Source organism: Apteryx rowi, unplaced genomic scaffold, assembly GCF_003343035.1.
Source record: "Apteryx rowi isolate R43461 unplaced genomic scaffold, aptRow1 scaffold_1239, whole genome shotgun sequence".
NCBI classification, from domain to species: domain Eukaryota; kingdom Metazoa; phylum Chordata; class Aves; order Apterygiformes; family Apterygidae; genus Apteryx; species Apteryx rowi.
This window is the reverse complement of record NW_020447463.1, coordinates 25,244-45,724: the sequence shown is the minus strand read 5'-3', so window position 1 is coordinate 45,724 and position 20,481 is coordinate 25,244. Positions and strand designations below refer to the sequence as shown.

Sequence of the window (20,481 nt, the reverse complement as noted above, 5' to 3'; positions counted from 1 at the left end):
CGGAGCCAGCCCTAGGGCTTTGCTGGGGCAAAACGCAGCTCGCCGCAGCTCTGCCGTAACCCACGGCCAAACTGCTCTGACCTCCTGGAAGCCCGCTCGGCGGAGGTCAGTGGCCTTAACGCAAGCGCTTCTGCCTCCTCCGAGAGGTGAAGGCTAAATGTCAGCGTGATGAACGAGCGCCCTTGCACGGGGGCGGAGGGAAACTCCCGTGAGCGCTCCACCCCGCACAGACGTCACTTCCATTACGGGGCTGAGTAACGTTTTCCAAGAAGTCAGAGGCGGCAGGTCGAAGCAGCAGCAGCATCCCTGCGGGAATTGAGTCTGGCACCAACTTATGAGCCTCAGTGACCAAATCTCCCTTTGCTTTTTAATTGAGAGCTGGCACAAGGAGGTGCTGGGCGGGTAGAAACGAGCTCTCCTAGTGACCGGCGGCTTGATTGGTCCCGGTCGGCATCCGCTTTCCCCATCCTGCCCCATGCGGAGTAGCTGGAGGTGAGGGCATCCTCGTGCATGGCCCTGGGTGGCAGAGCAGGCAGCAGCCTGAGGGCCTCGAGGAGACGCTTGGGGAGGGCAGAGCATCTTAACAAAACCTTTCCCTGGCTCCGGCCCAACGCTGCGATATCCCAGTGCCGGCTGTGCTGCTCCTCATCCGTGAGCGGAGTTGCCGAAGGAACAAAACGATGCGAGGAGGGAGGATGAATTCCGCGTACTCGTCTTCCAGCGTTGCAATGATCCCATTGACTTTGAGCGTACGCGCTCGGCTGAACGGGGAGCGGCGTTAGAGCAGCCATTCGGCTCCGCTTAATGCCATCCCACGCAGGGCGGCGGGTCTCGCGCTGCCGAGCCCTTGACAGGCCCAACGGTGAAATTTAAATTTATAGGAAAATGCTGCTTGAGGTTAAAGGAACGAGCTGCGCCTCTCTCCCCGTCGTCTCTCCTTCCTGCGCCCTTGCTCTCGCGGGTGGTAGGCGCTGCGTTCGCCGGTGTGTTCCTCCGTTGCGATATCGCCTCCCTCACCCGGAGGGGTTGCGGGAAGCAGATGAGCGGTACCCAGCCGGTGCATGGGGGCAGGTTATTTCGAGATCGCAGCAACCCTGCTCAGCACGTGCTGCTTGCATCCCGCCCGGGGCTGCAGTCAGACGGTTGCCGTTGACTCGCCGACCTCAAAAGTTTTGAGCTGTTTCAGACCTTGTCACATATGTCTCTTTGGTTGCAGGTGGCTCCATGTCTCAGTTCCAGAGCTCCTGGGAAATGCACCAGCAGAACATGGCTTATCTTCAAGATACAGGTAAAAATAACTTTCTCTGCATGGAGGATATTCTCCTTGGGGCTGGGCGCTTTTTCCAAGCAGTGGAGTGGACTAGGACTCCTAGCTAAAGGCGCTAGGAGCATCGGTTGTGCTAATTTTCCAGGCAGGTACATCTACAAACTAAGAACTGAGAAGAATCCAGCCCTGAACACGTTCTTTGCACGTGCGTGACTGGATTTAAACTTTATGGATGTCTTAAGCTCTGTTTGCAAGAAGCAATCTGAGCCTAAAGCTTGCTGGCCCTCAGGGAAACTCCAGATCCTCAGGAGCTTTGGAGCTGCTTTGGAAACCAGGCAACTCTGGGTACTCAGGGGAAAATCTCCCCTGTGCCTCTGCCAGCTGTAGAGCCTCTGGGCATCGTGTGCAAGCTCCGGGCACTGTGCAGAGCCGCTGTCTGCCAGCGGGGGATCGAGAGGAGCCCGGACTTTATTGGGATTGAACAACAGTCTGGCAGACTTGTACTGACTCCTAAATTACGGAGCTGGCTTGCTTTTTTCTGAACTCATTTTAGTCGCTGGCCTGGAGTCGCTGAGCAACTGATATAAAGAGTGTTTTATACAGGACAATTCCAGCATATTAGCTAAAAGCCTTTGAAAAGCGGGCTAGACCTAGACAGACAGCCGCTATCTGCTGTGTCTCTTGAGGAAATGCTTAACTGCAGTATTAAAAAAAGCTTGCTTGAAAGTACCAGCTCCAAAATTGTTCATCCCGAGACGCACAAAAGGAGAAACTCTGCCCTGTGCATGAGGAAGCTGCAGCACAGAAGCTGCTAAGAACTCGCTGGGTGAATAGAGCTAGAAATATAACCAGTCCTATTAAACTGCTGGGTGTATTAGCTGGAAACAGTGTGGTCTTTCCCAAGATTTGGCACCATGAAAGCTTCTAATTTTTATTCTCCTGGTAGCTTTAGATACCTTTAGATCTTTCTAATAGCAGACAGATTTCTGCCAGTGGATACTGTAAGCCAGGAAAAGTCTATTAAAATCTCCACTTCAGTATACTGCTGTTCAGCCGCATTGCACATAATCCACAGTGGGAGCCCCGTTTCCATCCTCGCTCGCTTGTGTCCCTGCTGAGGATCTGTTTTAAACCCCGCTCAGCTGATTTGCGATTGGGATTTTTTCTCGCTTACGGGAGCCGACACGAGTGCGTTAGTGTTACTTCCTGCCGGTGCTCGAGGGAAATTTTGCTCGCGCTCATGGGCGGCCTGACCTCTTTCCCTGTGGTTTCGCTGCTTCGATCTGGGCAAATTCTGGTCCCTTCGAGGCTTTTTTGGAAACAAAAGCAAAGGGGGGGGGGAGGGGAAAAAAAAGAGGTTCTGGGTTGGCTGTAGGAGTTTTCCCACTGAAGCACAGCAAAACCAACGCAAGAGCGTTCCAAGGTGCGTTCGTGTGGCTGTGAGCATGGGAAGGGGGGATCGGCGATATCTTTGTGTAGACGCACAAAATAAGCGTGCTCAGTATAGACTAGCTAGACCCCGCTTTATGGTGTTAGCGTGCAGAGCCGGAGAAACACAGAAGCTTTTCTCGCCTGGTCCCATTGAATCCAAGGGGGGGAAAACCCTTTATTTGCATGTGACTTGCTTTTTTGTAAAGCTGTGACGGATATAAATGGGTGTCCGGCTTTCTCCTCTCCCCCCCGTGCTCTCGCAGACATGGAGACCGCGACGGCCAGCACGTCGCTTCCCGACCCGGCCGGCGACTTCGACAGGAACGTGCCCCGTATCTGTGGCGTCTGCGGGGACAAAGCCACCGGCTTTCACTTCAACGCGATGACCTGCGAAGGCTGCAAGGGCTTCTTCAGGTGAGCCTGGGTCTCTGGGGCGGGGGGAGCGTTCGGCTTTTCCTCCCCCAGCCGGCAAGCTTTGAGGAGCCGGACGATGGGATCGCCGGGATGCTGCTCGGCTGCCGTTCAAGCTGCCAGCTTCCCTGCAACGCCTGGATGCAAACAGGTTTACCGGACTTGCGCCAGTATTGCAAACCGCACATCTTGATAGCGGAAAGGTGGCAAAGTGCTTCCCGTCTTGTGGCTTGCTGTGACACCCCGCTACTGGGAAACGTGGCGGTTCCCGTTAGCCGGAGGTTTGCATCCGTTCAGGAGCAGTGCAGACCTTTGCGTGCTGATGTGCAGTGTGGTGCGCGCGCAGGGCAGCTGGGCCTGGTAAAAACGCACCTGAAACTAGCAGTCTTTGGAAACTAAACTTGCACAACAGCCACAAAAACTTTTCCTTTAAAGCCTCTGAAGTCTGCTCTGAAGCTCTGCGCGTTTCCGTACCGGGACGGGCGCGGGGTGCTCTGCCCACGTGCTAGACTTTCCAGACTTGCAGGCAGTTTTTCACTCGCAGCTCTTAGCAGGGATAAAAGCAGACATAGGCTGTATATGCAGCTTGTTCCGCTGGCGGGGGGGGGGTCTTGAGTGGTCTCAAGCTGGTTCTAAGCAAGGCAGCAATGTGCCTAGAAGCTGCGGATTCCTCCGAGTTTGGAAAGTTGCGGGTTTGGGGATATTTAATGGCTTGGTTTTAGCCGGGTGCCTGCATTCGAGGCAGCACCCCTGTACAGACGGCGCAGAGCCGTTCACGTGGGAGTTTGCATCGCTTGCACCAAGTGAGAGAGTGACTAAGCACTGGTGGAACAAAGTCGGGTAATGACTGGCGTGGGCCTGGCTGGGAAAAGCCTCGCTCAAGTGTTTCTGCGCCGTAATGAGATGGTGGCGGCAGGTGGCTGTGGGACCGCAAGCACCGGCGCGCGCGGTTTTACATGGTGAGCCGGACAGCTAATGCAACCACAGCTGAAACTCGCGGAGCAAAGTCATAACTTCACTCGCAGGGATTTTGGGGCTAGACGGGGGGTTTTTTCACATACCGCAGTCTTGCAGGCTGTTCTCGAATGGGGCGGCTTCAAAGCCTGGCCAACCTGAACAACAACATTTTCCTCAATTACTGCTGCTAAATGAGTAACTCTTTGGGTGCTCTCTTCCATGCTGTGGCTTAGTGTCCTTCCCCGTCCCTGTTGTGTCGGTGGGGGGTGGGGAACGGCCTCGTTTTTGTCCTCCGGAATGGCCAGTGCTTCTTGGTGAACCTTTCCTCGGTGTGATGTGGCTCTCTTAACATTAATGGTGCAAAGCCCTGCACCCCTGACTTGGCAGACGCTGCTGCGTTGCACCAGTATAACCGTGTCACACATGCACCTCTGGCATTTCTGAGCAGACACTGTAATGCCGCGGAAAGCTGCAATCCTGAACTAGCCCTTCGTGCTCCATATAAGGCCTTTATTTTCAACTGAAGCTTTTTATTACTATTTCAGTTTTCCTTTCCGGACGCGCTCTCCCAATGCTAGGTCTTGGTGTGCTCCCTCTTGCTTAGACGGGCTTGTTTACAAGCCCTTTTAAATCACCGGATTAATTACAGGTTTAACGCTTGCTGCTGATGCCACAGTATCCAAGCGCCTTCTATGGAAAAACACGGCAGTGCTGCTGTGGGGGAGCCTGGACCCCTGAAACTCTCCCCAAAAAGCTGCAGTTCTGCCTTGAGGACAGACCTGTTTGATGCGATTTCCCAGTGTTAATCTAACGTAACCCAGGGCCTTCTGGCTCCTTTGCTTTAATGACTCTTAGAGGGGTTTGGAGGCTAGTGGCACCTCTGGGTGTTCAGATGCGCGTGTAACCTGCAGCACGAACAGACCTGAGCCAACCTTTGGCCGCTCGCTTCAAAGTCCGCGGTTTGCTAATGATCCTAATGGCCGCTGTAGCCTTTTATTGAGCTTTGCTGTTTGCTCAGGGGCTCTTAAAAAGGAGCTAAACCGGAGTGATTTGTTCTGCTGTGACTTGGCTGAAGCATCTAGAGGTTTCTCCGGTTTCTTCTGCGCTCCTAAGTCTCTCTCCTTTCTCCCCCAGCTCAGTGACACTGGGCAGGAAAAGCAGAGCTGCTTGGAAAAGCTCTGAGTATTTCAAAACCTAATAACTCCCCACCCATCCTGTCTGCATCACTGCGTCTCCCACTCCTGTAATCCTCCCCAGTTGTTCTTTGCCGTGTTCTCCGTGAAACTGCTTTGGTTCCTGGCTATTGATATAAATCCATCCCTTCTTCACGCTTCCCTAGAGCCGGAGTTCAGCTGCGGACAGTCTGTCCCCTTACAGCAGCCTCCTACACCCGTGTGGCCGTGGGAATCGCTGGAAAGCCTCAGCCCTCGGGTCTGGCCCTTGATGTTTAAGTATAGGAGGGGGGAAGGATGCTGAAATCTAGGGTAACGCGGAGGCCAGGAGCGATCCTAGACCTCGGGGTGGGGGGTCCGCAGCCAGCAGCAGACGTGCACCCGCCCAAGGTACGTCCGCAGCCTGGAGCCACCTGGGCCAGCTCCGCAGTGGGGTGCTGCGGGTGGAAACAAGGCAGCAGGATGTGTCCTGGGTCCCTAAAACTCCAGGGCAAGGTGCAGTTGTCTGACCGGCTCCCGGGAGTGGAAGAGGGAGTTGGAGTTGGCAGGATTTGGTGGGGGGAAGATGCAGATCGAAACCCAAGCGGTGGCAGAGCCGCGGCTCCGCTCCTAGCGCTGCCTCGGTGCTTGGTGCCCCAGGGGACGTCTCTGGGGCAGGGGGGGGGCTGTAGGCAATGGGAAGAAGTAGGGAATTGTCCCACCCCAAGTGGTTTTAGGTGTCTGCTGCTCTCCTTGAAGCAAAATGACTCCTGGGGTGTTGGACACTGTGGGGTTTGGTTATGAGACGGGTATTTCGTAGGCTCTCTAAACATGAGTCGCGTGCGTATCGAGCCTTTGCTAATAAAAATTCGGAGGGGGGCTCGCTTTGAAGATCAGTCCTGCCTGGCACAAGAGGAGGACAGAGCACAGCAGCGATATCTGCCACGTGGTGCACGTCTGCGCCTGGCTCTCCCCTCCCTGCGGTGGTCAGGGCTGGTATTTCCCATCTGTCTTTTGCGTAAATTAAAATTTCCAATGATCTAAAAGCCATTTCATGGTTGCAGGGGGGGGAGCTAACCCTGCTGTCTGTGTGCAAGGTAGGAGCACGAGGCGTATTTCTACCAAAGAGCAAGTATGGAGCTGAATTGCTGTTGGGGGATAGATGCTGAGCGCAGGGATGAGGTTTCCCAGCTTGCAGACCTGGAGTTGGGCAAACTGCAATCTTTTCCGTGGCCGTCGTACCCTCGCTGGGGACACGATCAGCCGGGCGAAGCAAAACCAGCAGGATCGTTTCTGCCCCTGTGCGCTGGGCGTCCTGCAAGCAGTGGTGGGCGCTGGGCATCGTCGTGCCCCCCGTTGCCTTGCGGTGTCCGAATGCTTGAGCCTCCTTGTTTGCATGCAGCGAGTTTGCACGGCAATGCGATCCCTAATTTTTCCCCCCTCCTTCCAGCACATATTACGGCTAGCCCTGACCTCGGAGCGCGGCGCTCCGAGCTCTGCCAACCTGAGCTTTCCTTTCGGCTGGACGCGGACGTGTTTATTCTTACCCGCAGGCTGGGTTCGTGCAGGGAGGGAGCTAGTTATTTTTAAACGTTCGGCAGCGTGCCTGGGACACTGATCTAAATGAGCCTTGAAACGGCCGGTCCGGGCGCTTTATAAAAACATCCCCGAGCCCACGGAGCCAGCCGGCATGTGCTCTCGATGCCGCCGATGTAACGCCGGGACCCATCATCGCCGCAGCCCCTTGGGGCGGACAAGAGGCTGCTCAGAAACCCTCCGGCTACCCTGTATTCGAATAAACTGCAATTTTCATACCAAACCCGTAATGGTGGCTTGCCGTCGCGCGCCGGACGTCTTTCCCTGCCCCAGGCCCTCGCGTTTCTCTCGTTGTTTGTACGGTCTCCAGCTTTGCCCCGGGCTGCGGGGGAAAAGACGAGCCGCCTGCCTGCCCCCAAATAGTCAGAAATGCGAGAGCAGCTCACCGAAACTGGGTCGTTTCGGGGTGTTTATTTCCAAATCCTTATCCAGTTGCATAGTGTTTGCCTCTATACCTGCAAGAGCGAAGGCCTTGCTGTTCTCGGAGGAAGGGGGAAACTGGGGGAAAAGCAATAAAACGCAAACGGGCTGTTGAAGGAAACCAGAGTTTCTAGCTGAACGCTGCTGATCTCCAGCGTCGGGCGGCTTACGGAGGGCTCTGCCATCCTGCTACGCTGCGATCGGCTTCTCCTCTATTAATTCCCCTCTATGCATTTATTCATCTGTGAGGTCGGGGGAGAGGGAAAAACCTCTGTGTTTACATCTCCCTTTCTAAAATAGCCTCTAATTGCACGCTGCGTCTGCAGCCCGAGAACATACTTTATATTTAAACCCTATAAGCCCAGACCTGGCGGCGTTCCTGGGCTGGAGGCCCGGCTTGCCCAGCCTGCAAGCGTCCGTTCGGCGCGTCCGCGTTTCCAGCCTCCGGGGCGAAGGGGTCGTGTGCCATCAACAGCGTCGCGAGGGGACTTTACTGCTAGAAGAATGATCCCTTCTAGCAGGCGACTTTATCTAGATGCCGAAATTCGTGCCGCAGATTTAGAGATACTTGTGCATCCAGAGGTGACCCGAGCTTGGCTCGCTGGTGGGAGATCCTCGACTAACTTTCTTCCCCCAAAGCAAAGATGTAGCATCTCCAAGCACGGAGGAGAAACCACCCTTAATATAAAAGCACGGCTCTGCCTGCAGTGTCTCATTAGCGGATCGCACGGAGAACGGCTGCGCAGAAAGGCAAGTTTTAGCTGGAAGCTGTGGCTTTGACCCTTTGTACTTGGAAGATTTACAGTCCTGATCGTAGCAGTGGCTTAACGTGGCACGGCGCGGTTTTGGTGGAAGAGAGGTTATTATGTTAAGTGTTGTTTCCCTTGTATCCTGCTGTGAGATTTCTTTCTCGTGTACACAGAAACATGCGCTCCAGCCAGTTATTCTAGCAAAGCAGGGCTTTAAAGGCTGGTAAATGTTTAATAACACGTGTTGCTTTGGTACATGCCGGCCTGCGCTCTGGTTTCTCTTGCAAGCTGGTGGCTCAGGTATGGCTTCCTCTGTAACCCTTGTAACCCCCTTCTTTTGACCTTCAAAATACCTATTGCAAACCAGAAAGCTGTTGTTGAACTCGGAGGCCGCGTCCTTTTACTAAACCCTACTTTTCTGCACTGCTAAGAAGCGCCCAAACCTCTAAGAACGAACCCATAGGTACATGCAACCCGGTGCAGCTTTGCAGACTTGTTCTTCTTGAACGACTGTCAGGATGCTCCTGGCGCGCTCCCGGCGACGTCTTTCCAGCAATTTGCTGTCCCGAAAGTTGGATTCGTGTTTGCATTTCCCACCAACATTTAGAGCAGTTTCTTGCATGGTCAATAGGGTGGTGACTAACCCAAGATGTTTTTTTTTCCCGTTCCCCGCCAGGAGAAGCATGAAGAGGAAGGCGATGTTCACGTGTCCGTTCAACGGTGACTGCAAAATCACCAAAGACAACCGGCGGCACTGCCAGGCCTGCCGCCTGAAGCGCTGCGTGGACATCGGCATGATGAAAGAGTGTGAGTACGCGGACGCGCCGGCCCGGGGGGCCTTTTCCTCCCCCAATTAACCCGCCGCGCGGAAGGAAGGCGCGCGAGCGTAAAACCTGAGCTTTGCAAAGATTTGGCCGGGCTCAAAGAGGGCACAAAGGGCAGGGGATGTTGCTGGGTAATGATTAAGAGGAGCCGATTTAATGATTGAGACTGTTCCCGCATCGGTTAGCGATCCGGGAATTGCTTTGGAGCCAAATTGCCGCTGCTGGCTGTCGTTGGGCTTCTGCGTAGTGAGGGCGGCGGGGGCTATTTCAGCTTAGCGCCCGGTTAGACCGAGCTTGCTCACATCCTGCCTATGCAAAGCCACCGTCCTCTCGCCCCACGTTTTTGCGTGCTCCTCCCCGTATCCAAGCAGGCCGTGGGAATTCAATGGGATTCCCCGTAACGCTGACACGCTGCGCTATATTCATTTCCATGAGCGTGGAGTTTGCTTGCGCTTTGCTCCGGGCTCTCCCTTTAGCCTTCAGTTTGGATCCTTGTTCCTCCAACGTGAGCCTGGCCACCTGGCCCCGTGCATGGCAGAGACTTAAGCAAATAGCAGAGGGAAGTAAAGTAGATTTTAACCCAATCCAAACAGGCTAATGCTGTCCAAATATTTATTTTCTTCAATGATATTTATAGACAAGCAGCTCTTAAAAATAAAATCCGTTTGGCACGCTTCCTCCTACATACGTGCTCTTTCCACGTCCTAAGGCTTCAGGAGACGACTGGCGTTCACATAGCGTTCAAACCAAAATAATAGCCGCCTGCTAGGAAACTCTGCAAACAAGACATCAGGTCGTATGATTGATGGACCTGAAAAGTGGGACCCAGCTCGGAAAATTTAAGTGCTGCTTGTTGCCTTACGCCATGAGCAGAGAGCAAACAGCGCCTGCCATCGCGGGGCGCTGCCGAAACACACAAACTCCAGAAAATGGGAACCTGCAGGTGTTTGCAAACCACACGCCTAAATCCCCACTTGTCCCTAAGGGTCAAGCAGATCCTTAATGAATAAAAGATTGGGGGCTTGAGGCTTTGGTGCGACCATTGCTAGCGAGGGAATCGCATTGACTTGTACCAGCTAATTCCCCGGGGAAGAGCCGGCCAGGAAAACTCGGTAGCAGCGATGCACGGCGTGTTTCCACCCCGTCCGGGGCCAGGTCCTAGGGATGCACCGGCTCCCTGCAGGAGTTAACTTGTAAACACCCCGGTTAGCAAAATGTTGCTCCGTTAACGAAACCTGACCTGGGGGGACTAAAAATAGCCTTCCCGCGGACTTTGGCACTGCCTAAATGAAAGGGAACGAAGTGCGCTGCCGTTATTTTTAGGTCGCCTGGGGAATCTTTAAACCCATTGAAGGGGCTCGGTGTCTTCTCCGAGCTGTCTCTGCCACGATGGGCGCCGCGGCGGATCGGTTTTCCTCCGGTGCTGATGGCATCCGGAGGCGAAACGCGAGAACCCGACGGGCACAAGCAGGACGAGGGCAAAGCCCGGCGGACTCGGCGTCTGCGTTAATTTGGGGTCGGACGCCGACCGCCCCGGGCTGCTGGTGCCGCTGGGTGTTTTCTCACCAGGCATCCGGCACCGCTCGCAACCCAAACCCACGCGGTGGCACGGCCGGACTGTGGCTTGCTTCCCAAAAATCGGGTCATAGAAATCAAGCTGGGAAGGGGGCATTCGCGTCCCCGCTTTGCCCTCCGCAGCGCGGGAACGTGCTGAGCCTGGGCAGCGCGTGGGAGCAGCGAGGGTCGGGGCTGGGCTGGGGGGCTGTCAGCAGTGGGGCAGGCGAGAGGCGATCAGACTGATTTATAGCCCGGCCACAACGCCGAAGGTTCATCCCGAGCCGTCCGCAGGCGACGTTAGCAAATATTTGTGGTTTTCCGCCCATCTTATCGGCGTGGGGTGAAGCGCAGGGCACGGCGCCGGGGCTGGGCAGTGGGCGATGAGCGGAGGCGAGCTCCGTCTAGCAGTCCGGGCGGCCAACGGTGTCCAGAAATGCTCCTTTCTCAGCTTTCCGGAGCTGTTTTCCTTTTGGATGGCACAGAGCAGGGGGGTTTGCCAGCCCTGTTCGCTCGCCGTCGTTTTCCTGAGGTTGAACGTATTCAAAGTGGTTGAACCATCCCATGCCAGACCCCTACAAAGCATCTTCCGCGGCGGGACAGCAGAGAGGTACCGGCTAAAAATACCTTAAGTCAGCTGCAAAAGCACCCGTCCCCGGGGTTGTTCTCATGGCCGAACCTCAATCGGCTTCGGAAACCTCTCCAGATTCTCTGTAGTGCTGGGAGCGGAGCTGCCGGCCCTGGGAGGGCAGGTTGGAGCAGGCGCATAGCCTGATCCCACTCTCCGGAGCAGGACCAGCCGGGAGGAGGCGCAGCGGGGATCTGCCTCCCGCCAGGCTGCTTTATCGCAGGGTGGCTCAGCAGTGAGACAAATGGGAATAAAATACTAATGGGTCCCCCGGCGCTCTCTGAGAGCCCTTTCGGTGCTGATTTGGGCTCGAGTTACCTACTCCAGTCCTGCAAAACTGCCCTTCGGCACCTCCTCGGAGCTGAGGCACGGGGCTAGCCGAAGCACCGGCCGTCGGATGGAGCCAGACTCTGCAACCGCCCCGAACCTTCGGGTGAGTCGCGTCTCGTGGCGCCTCTGCCCCGGCTTTTATCGGGTTTATCGCAGGGTTTATAACGCGCTGGGAAGGGGATGGGTTTCCCCTCGGCCACCCTGGAGCTCTTGCTCCAAAGCAGAGGGATAAATAACGGGGAAAGACCCAGCCGGGGAGACCCGCAGCGGTTCTTGCTGCGCTGGGTTTTATCTTCTCCGCCTCCGCATTTGTCGTTCCTGGGAATTTCTTGTGCTTTTAGAGGGGCTCCGCGTGCTGCACGGCCGGGTCGCCGGGATGCACGTCATCGTGAGCAGATGATGCTCGGCTTTCCCGCTGCGAGGCCAGAGCTACGACCTCCGTGCCGAAAATCCCCGCAGGGGAGGGGAGCGGAGCAGAAATATGATCAGCTGGGAGCCAGGGAGAGGAGTGGAAAAGGGAAGGAGGGGGAATTTCCCAGAGCAGCCTGGAGAGATGCAGGGGCAGAGTTAAGGGTGCGCGGGGGGGACAGGATCAGGAGGGAATAACCCTCTCTGAAGCTCATCTTCCTTGCACAGCCGCAGCCATGTGCCCTCGGCTCCTCGCCGCATGGCACGGAGACCCCCAAAGTCATCCAAAAGCTGCTTCCAGCTCGGTTCTTAATAATCCGTCGCCCTCCGAAGCACCGAGCGGAGCTGGGAGAGGCGGCGTTTCCACTCTCCTCCGCTTCCCTGAATAGGCTGCTCTTCCTAAACCCAAGAAAAGTCCCTGATGCCCCAAAGGCGGAATGTGTTATTCCCCGGTCTGGGGAGCTGCGTTGTGCAACGCCCGGCTCCCGGGACCCGTGCTGACATCGGAGACCGGCCAGGAGGCGAAGCAGCAGCGTTGGAGGAAGCGAAGAATTGCAGCCGTCTGGGAAAACGTCATTCGGCGGTGTCTGGCGTTCGCACGCTGCCTGGGAAGCGTCTTCACTCCCCGTGGGCTCAGAGCGTGTGCTATAAATGTCCAGCATCCTCTGTAATTAGAGCAGCCTTGGAAGCTGGCAGGGGCTGAGCATCTGGAAAGCCGCCTCCGAAAGCCGTGCGAGCGTCGCTCCGGTTAGCCGTGGCTCGGCCGCGTCGGCGGGACGCGACCTGCTTGGCAGGAGAGGGAGCAGCAGCCGGCGCGGCTCCCGTTTGCTCTCCGGCGCTGCTCCGTGATTTAAACCACTGCTGTTTGCCCCTCGCTTTTCTCTCCGCCGCAAGCTTTCCTCCTCTCTGATTTCCATGCAAACCCGTGCGCGGAGGGAGATGCACGCCAGCCGGCCCGTAGCATCCCGTTATCCCTCCCGCCGCGCTGTCCCGTTGCACAACGTGGTCTTTCGGCTGCGCCATCCCTTGGGCCATCAAATGCCGACCAGGGACCTGCCACCAGCCGGGACCGCGGCCTGTTTCCGGCAACGTCGCTGGCAGTTCTGCAATGGATCCAGAGCAGCCTCCGGCCCGCGCTGCCGTCTGCTGAGACTCGGTGCAGCCAGCACCGCTGGGACACACGGGGGAACTCAGTGCCCCGTTACGTAGTTCCCGTATGGGGAATCCGGCTGCCTTGCGGGCTAGGGCTGGTGTCCGTTCCCCCCCCCAGGAGCGACGCTTTGGGAAATGCTTTTGCTTTCCAGCTCCTACCAGCCGGAGAAGTGCCGGAGACTCCGCGTTTCTCCCGGCGAGTGCTGGCAACGGATCTGTTTTGACAGCCCTTTATAAGCAAACAGAGAACCTTGTGGGATCTGGAAATTTGCAGGATCCCAGATTTGCTTAATTTAGCTGCCTGCGATAATCCCTGCTGAAGCCCCGATGCTCCGTGACCCGGGGCTGAGCCCTCTCCCTGCAGACGGCAGGGTCCCATCCCGTATTTCCGAACATTTCCCTCATTTTGTGCAGCTCCCAGGTGGGATCTGATGTTTTCCCCTTCCTCCCCACTGGGTTTTTCCACCCTTGGGGTCCATGATCGTGCCTGGCTTTGCTTTCTGACCCCTTCTATTTACTGCTCTTTCCCTGGGGGTAGTTATGGGCTTTATCCATTAATAGTTGGAAAATATCAGAGGGGGAAGCAGGAGAAGACATCCCCTTCTCCGCCGAGTCGCCCCGTTCGGCTCTGCCTTCATGCTTTGCTTTGCTCCTTGGCTTGTCCGTGGTGCCAACGCTGCCGCCGTTGGGGCCTGGATGAGCCCTTGGAGCGTGGAGCCTCCGTTCTGCCGCTCGGGGCTACACGGCGCCCGGTGGTTTGTAATGCCAACTGGGAAGGGAGATGGCAAACCGCTAATTACGTTCCCCAAGCCATCGTGCCGCCCCCCCGGAGAGCTTAATCCCAATGCGCTGCTCGCGGGAGCGACCTTTTGGCCCGAACCTGGTGTTCCTGGACCTCTTAGACCTTTCGGTCCTCCCTGAGATTGTGCAAGTTTGCAAATACATCGGAAAAATGCTGCCGGCGAAACACGACGGGGGGACTGAGGGCTACAAATAGCTGCTCGAGCCCCGGGTCCATGTCTCCCTGTGGCCTGCGCCAACCTCTTTGCTCCAGATTCCACCTCGACTCGCCCAGCGTCAAACCTCCTCGCAGCCCGAGGCAGGAGGAAAACCTCCGGCCATCAGATAACGCGCTTGGGGTTTTTTGATAATGACTAGTTAAAACGCTAATAGCGTCCTGATAAATGCAAAGTGCTTTTTTCGGGACCCGCCTTTTAATTTGCTTTGCTGGCTCTGAGCATTAAAGAGCGTTTTTGCGAATGTTTGACTTTGGTCGAGAGCGTAAGGCGGTTGCTACCCTAAACGGGGTCAAGGTATAAAATCAATACAGTTCGCCGCCGCTTTTCTTCTATTTCAACCCTGCCAGGCAAGAATTTAGGATCTTCTTGCTTGCGCTATTCATGTCTTGGAGCTCTTTGTAGAGGCAACATTGGAAATTGCCGGCGGATGCTTCCCTTCCCAAAGGAAAGGGGGAGAAGCGTCGCGTATCGCTTCTGGGTCCAACCCATGGCTGCTGCCCAGGGATGGCACCCGGAATACAAGCGATAAATATCTATGCGTGGGAGCAGAGATGTGCTCGAGTGTCCCCTTAGCTTAAAAATATTTGCAGAGCCGCGGAAGCGCTGCCCGATACCTGGACTGTCCAGTCCCCGCTGCGGCGCGGTAGCCGGAGGCTGAGCCGAAGGCGGCCGCATCGGGCTCCCTCTGTCGTCGGGCTCCGAAAACGGCGCGGGAAGCGCGCTGGAGCACGATGAACCCGCTCCTCGCCTAAAAGCACCCGGACGGGCTACAAACAGCGGCGGTCTCGCGGCAGGACGCCGTGACCCGGCAGTCGGGACGGAGACGACGCGGGTTTAACGATCGATTAGCGATGCGGCGGCCCCGGGGTCGGTTCGGTCGCCGTTTCCCTGCGCCGGTTTTTGACGCTTGTCCCTTTTCTCCCGTCCCCGCAGTCATCCTGACGGACGAGGAGGTGCAGCGGAAGCGCGAGATGATAATGAAGCGCAAGGAGGAGGAAGCGCTCAAGGAGAGCCTGAAGCCCAAGCTCTCGGAGGAGCAGCAGAAGGTCATCGACATCCTCCTCGAGGCCCATCACAAAACCTACGACCCCACGTACTCCGACTTCACCAAATTCCGGGTACGGCCGGGGCTCCCCAGCCCCGATTCCCCTGCCGGGATCCCCCCGGTGGCCCCCTCGTCCCCGTCACGGCTTCCTGCTGGAAAATTCAACCGGCCGTAATTGCCCCAGCGGACTCTCCGCTTAGGTGCGATCTCTGCTTTTGAACAGAAGCAGCAGATTTTATTTGCCAGGATCTGAAAATCTTTGTTTCGGTTTGGCACATGCCGAATACTTGGTTGGAAAGGGGGGGGCCAGGCCCCCGGGCAGCGCTGGGAAACTTCCCGCTGACCCCTGCCGATATGCAGCCAGCGGAGAGCCTGGCCGCTGGCTGCAGCGCCGGGTAAAACAGGGAGCAGCCCTTCCCTGTCCCTGCTCCCCTCCCGAATCCAAGCAGTTCCTCTCCCGGATCCACCTTCCCTGTTTCATCCCCCAGATTTCTCGCTGGATTTAATCACAGCACCAGCAGAGGAGTTAAAAGCCCCGGCGCCGATATCTTGACGCTGTTGGCAGCAGGAGACCGACCGTCACCCAGTTGCTCTCCCGGCCCTGTTGCTCACGTCCTGCTCTCTCTCTTCCAGCCGCCCGTGCGAAGCGACGCCAGCAGCAAGGAGGCAGCGACGTCCTCCTCCATCCTGCCTCCGGACCTGGCGCTGGAGGACCCCGCCGTCCTCTTTGGCCCCGATTCCTTCAGCGAGTTTCCAGGTACCGCGCTCGCCTCTCGGTGGGTGGCAGCGGGTGCCCACGCGCTGCCTCGAAGTGCAGCAGGTTTATCTAAACCAAGCCATTTAGAGGCTTGTTTTGCCTCTTCTGGAGAATTTATTTAACTGTAAGAGCTGCCTGGGGGACGCTGAGGGCTGTTTGCGAGCTAAAAGCGCGTTAAGTGCTGTCCCCGCGGACCTCTGCGTGCCGGGCTGCACCGGCGCCGCTCCAGCCGCGATCGCTGCCCGGGCTGCTGGAGGAGCGCGGTGTGCAGGGGACACGGGCCGGGGCTGCCGTCACCCAGCCCCACGGAGCCCCTTTCCCAACGCACCGCAGGAACGAGGGCACCCAGACGCAGCTCGCCCGCTCCGTCTCGGAAGCAGCTGGGGGGTCTGTGCCGCACGAACGCGATGCAAAGATCTTTCCCAGCGGGATGGACGCCAGGAGCCACCCGTCTCGTGGCGTTCGTGCGTCGGGCTGGCGTCTCTGCCCTCGCCCACGATGGCCTGCCCGTGGCCGAGGCACCCTCTGACCTGACCGTCTCCCTCTCTGCAGAGTCCGTGGAGCCCCAGATGTTCTCAAACCTGGTCCTCTCCGAGGAGAACGAAGAGGGCACCTCCGCAAACCTCAACCTCTCCGATCTCACCATGCTCCCGCACTTGGCGGACCTGGTCAGCTACAGCATACAGAAGGTGATCGGCTTTGCCAAAATGATCCCGGGATTCAGGTGAGACGTTTGCTCCCAGACACGGAGCCCGTGGTGGTTTTCTGCTCTCTGGAATTGATGCGTTTCTCTCCCACCCTTCTCAGCCAGTTCATTTTTCTCCCTTTCATCTTCACATCTATCCGTTGGGCTCTGTTCCCGTCACAGCTCTGCTGCTACGTTCGTGTTTTCTCTCTCCCCTCCCTTTTGAGGTTGCTCTTCTTCTGTCTGTCTTTAGCCTTGCTCTGTTGGGCTCTGTCAGCAAAATGCTTGAGCTCCTGAGAAAGATGCTCAAGGCCATGCAAGCTGTCCCCGTCCTGGTTTGTGAAGAACCGCAGATCCCGTTTAACTCCAGCACAGCGGGAGCGAGGCTGGTGCCCAGGGCTCTGGGTGATGCCACCCAATAAATGTGGCTGCCGAACCACCTGCTGCTTAATTACGTTAGAAACTCGGGCAGAGGGAGAAGCTGGGATGGCCCCAGGATGGAGCCAGCAAAGAGACCAGGTTACCGAGAGAGAACCTGGCGCGTGAGCATCGTGAACCTCTCCTTTGCGCATCAGGGAAGCCTCACGCCACCCTCTTCCCCCCCCACCCAGGGATCTGACAGCAGAGGACCAGATCGCCCTGCTGAAATCCAGTGCCATTGAGGTGATCATGCTGCGCTCAAACCAGTCCTTCACCCTGGAGGACATGACGTGGACCTGCGGCAGCAACGACTTCAAGTACAGGGTCAGCGACGTCACCCAAGGTAAAGGCGCCGGGCTCGGAGCGGCCCGTGCTGCTGGGCGTGCTCCCGTTGGCCGCAGGCCAAGAAACATCATCCCGGCCTTTAATTCGGATGCAAAAACCCGACGCTGAGTAGTCTATAAACGGAGACGCGTTGGCAGGCTGCGAGGCTGGGGGAGAGCCAGCAGTAGCTCCGCGGTGTCGCGGCCGGGCTGAGCCCCCCCTCCCGGTGCCGGCTGCGCTCTGTTTATCCTCCGAGCCCCGCACTGCATGTGCATCCTGCAGCCGGCCCGGATGGCTGGAAAGAGCCGTCAGCTCCCGAAGGAAAACAAAGCCGGGAGCGCGGCAGTAACTCAGAGCTGTCTGCAGCCTCCCTGCCCTGCGCCGGGGATTGAGTTCAGTTTGCGCTGAGCTGTCGCGAAGGCTGGAAAACTGCTCTGCCTCCACTCTCGTCTCAGCCGTGGGATGTCTGAGATCTCGTCCCAGAGCGGACTGCGCTAAGGGACCTTTCTCTTTGCAGCTGGCCACAACTTGGACCTGCTCGAGCCGCTGGTGAAATTCCAGGTTGGCTTGAAGAAGCTGAACCTTCACGAGGAAGAGCACGTGCTCCTCATGGCCATCTGCATCCTGTCCCCAGGTAGGAGGAAACTCGTGCCCGGAGGTCACTAACCTGCCAGCTTTTTGCTCTGCTAAGGTGCTCACACCCAAATATAACCCTTCCCTGCCTCTCTGCCGTTGCGGTACGGGGAGGAAGGGAGTCGCTCTGGGTCAGAGCTGACAGCGGTGCTCTTTCCTAGACCGCCCCGGCGTGCAGGACACATCGCTGGTGGAGTCGCTCCAGGATCGCCTCTCGGAGATCCTCCAGAGCTACATCCGCTGCAGGCACCCGCCGCCGGGCCGCCGCCTGCTCTACGCGAAGATGATCCAGAAGCTGGCCGACCTGCGGAGCCTGAACGAGGAGCACGCCAAGCAGTACCGCTGCCTCTCCTTCCAGCCCGAGCACAGCATGCAGCTCACGCCGCTGGTGCTCGAGGTCTTCGGCAACGAGATATCCTGACTCGGCACGTGGGGCCGAGCGCCGCCGAATAAAGGGATAAGTCAGCGCGGCTTTGCAGAGGCAGCAAGCAGCAGGATGGGACCCTGGGCGGGAGTTTGTACGTAGACGGTTTGATTTCACACTACTGGCAGTTCTGCTTTGTCTTCTCCTCCGCGGCGGCTGGGCTTTGCTTGCTGCGGAGCAGCGACAGACCCGCTTCCGCGTTCGGTCCCGCTTCCCCCTCCGTGAGCGATGTTGCCGCTTGTCTGCCGTCTGCGAGAGCTGACTTATCCCTTTAGGGATGTTTTGAGGCCGCTTTCGTGCTGGGCTGCCTCAAACCACTTCTTTCCGAACCAAAAGTTCGGGCTGCTTGGAAAGAGAAGCGCTGGGATTCTGCATGGGGAAGCGGACTCGCGCCGCCCCCCGCTGCCCCTCTAAAATCTGCAGCGCAGGCGCCGCCTGCGTTCAGGGCTGCCCGAGACCCCCCCGCGCACGACCCCCCCCCCCGGTTTTGGAAAGGGAGACGCTGATGGAATTGCGCATCCCGACCCTCCGCAAGAAAACGCCGCGGTCACCCCGGCCAAGGCGAAAGCCGCGCTCGGCTGTGGGCTCTGTGTCCCTGCGTGCATCGTCACCGAAAAACCCGCTCCCGGGAGCTGCTGCCAGTGAAGGCGGCATTGCCCTCCGCCTCCGGATCCGGCCTGCCGCTCCGGTTTCCCGTGCGGCGCTGCGGAAACAGCCTGGAGGCTGCTGGGGGCTCGGTGGCACCCCACGGGGACGAGGCCAGGGGCGAAGGGGTGGCGCTTCGTCCGCGCTAAACCGGAGCCCTGTGCACTGCAAAGCCCCTTCTCCCGTGTGCCAAAACCTCCCCGTGCTTCCCGCCGGAAAACCTGTTCTTGCTCCCCGGCAGCGTTTTGAGGTTAGAGGAAACATCCCCCCAAGCAAAAGCAAGCGGGACTGGGAGCAAAACCCCCAGGAGGGCGGATTTGGGGCCACGGAGGGAGCCGGGATGGGGCTGGCTGGGAGATACGGGCTGCCCACGGATTCCTGGGATTGGGAAGCAGATGAAATTGGGAGGGGGGCGCAGCAGGCAGGGGGTGGTTTGGGCACCGTCGTGGTGTGAACGCAGCCCCGGTGCCAGGGGAGCCGCAGAAAGGGAGCCGTTCTCCCCAAAACGGGGAAGAGCCGCGTCTCCGCTCCCGGCCGCCGGGACCGTGGGAGTCAAGTGCCTTGGACGGCTGCGCGGCAAGAGGGCCAGCGGCATCCCGGCTCCTCGGGGCCTGCCGGGAAGCACGGAAAAGCCGTCCCGTCCCATCCCGGCCACCATGGGGAAAGCGACGGCCCTGATCCCTGCTCCGGCCCTTCCTGGGGCACATCCCTCGCCACCAGCCCCGGCTCCTGCCTTTGGACCGGGACTCTCCAAGCGGGTGGTTTCCGCCCCAGGAAACCACTGCCACATCCCACAACGTGTGCGGTGCTGCTCTGAGCTTTTCCTGGGATTTGCCTGTCCCAAAAACAGCCAAGCGGAACGGCCTGGAGTAAAGAACCGATTTAATGTCGCCAGGCGGTGGCGGGAGGCGGATTTTAAGAACGGGGAATGCCAAATCCGGCAGTGATGCGCTTTATCCGGGGGGATGCCGGGGCCGGGGGGCTCCAGGGGCTGCGGCAGCTCCTGATGAATAAACCTGACGCTTGGGAAAGGTGCCTGGCGCCCGGCTGGTTTTTGGGGGCTGCCTGTCCGTGCGTCCGGCTGTGTGTCCAGCTGTCCCCGGGCTGTGTGTCTGTGTGGGGCAGTCCAGGGTGTCCATGTGGCGGGGGAGAGTGTCTGGGTGCGCAGGGCTGGCTGTGAGTCTGTCCCTGTGTCTGTCCCTGTGTCCGTGTGTCCATGTCCCTGTGTCTGTCCCTTTGTCCGTGCCTGTGTCCATGTGTCTGTCCTGTGTCCCTGTGTGCGTCCGTGTGTCCGTCCCTGGGTCCCCGTGTGTGTCCCTGTGCGTGTCCCTGTGTGTCCCCGTGTCCGTCCCTTTGTCCATGTGTGTGTCCGCGTGTCTGTCCTTGGGTCCTTGTGTGTGTCCGCGTGTCTGTCCATGCGTGTCCACGTCCCCGTGTGTCCCCGTGTCCCCAGGGCGGCTCCGTCCCGGGCTGCGGCCGAGCGCGGTCGCTCCGCCCGCCCGGGCCCCTCCCTGTCCGCCCGCTCGGGGCCGGGCGCAGCGCAGGGCGCATGCGCCGCCGGGCCGTGGGGGCGGAGGGAGGGCGAGCGGGCGCATGCGCAGATCGACAGCGGCGCAGGGGGGAGGGGGCGCTGCGCGTGCGCGGTGCGGGG

The 20,481-nt window shown here is 58.3% G+C and overlaps 1 protein-coding gene across 5 annotated transcripts in view; it reads left to right on the top strand.

Moving 5' to 3' along the window:
- Positions 1-19,816, top strand: part of VDR (vitamin D receptor) — a 42,063-nt gene extending 22,247 nt beyond the window's left edge. For 4 of the 5 annotated variants that reach the window (XM_026055578.1, XM_026055579.1, XM_026055581.1 and 1 more), the window contains 9 exons: positions 1,217-1,288; positions 2,962-3,112; positions 8,659-8,789; positions 14,831-15,015; positions 15,576-15,699; positions 16,252-16,423; positions 16,996-17,147; positions 17,646-17,762; positions 17,923-19,816. In XM_026055578.1, the coding sequence (XP_025911363.1) occupies positions 1,225-1,288; positions 2,962-3,112; positions 8,659-8,789; positions 14,831-15,015; positions 15,576-15,699; positions 16,252-16,423; positions 16,996-17,147; positions 17,646-17,762; positions 17,923-18,182 (1,356 nt within the window). In that variant the 5' untranslated portion in view covers positions 1,217-1,224 and the 3' untranslated portion in view covers positions 18,183-19,816. Of the gene's footprint in view, positions 1-415; positions 493-1,216; positions 1,289-2,961; positions 3,113-8,658; positions 8,790-14,830; positions 15,016-15,575; positions 15,700-16,251; positions 16,424-16,995; positions 17,148-17,645; positions 17,763-17,922 lie in introns of those variants that run through there. The other variant, XM_026055582.1, reaches the window with a different exon arrangement.
- Positions 19,817-20,481: the final 665 nt, after the last annotated feature.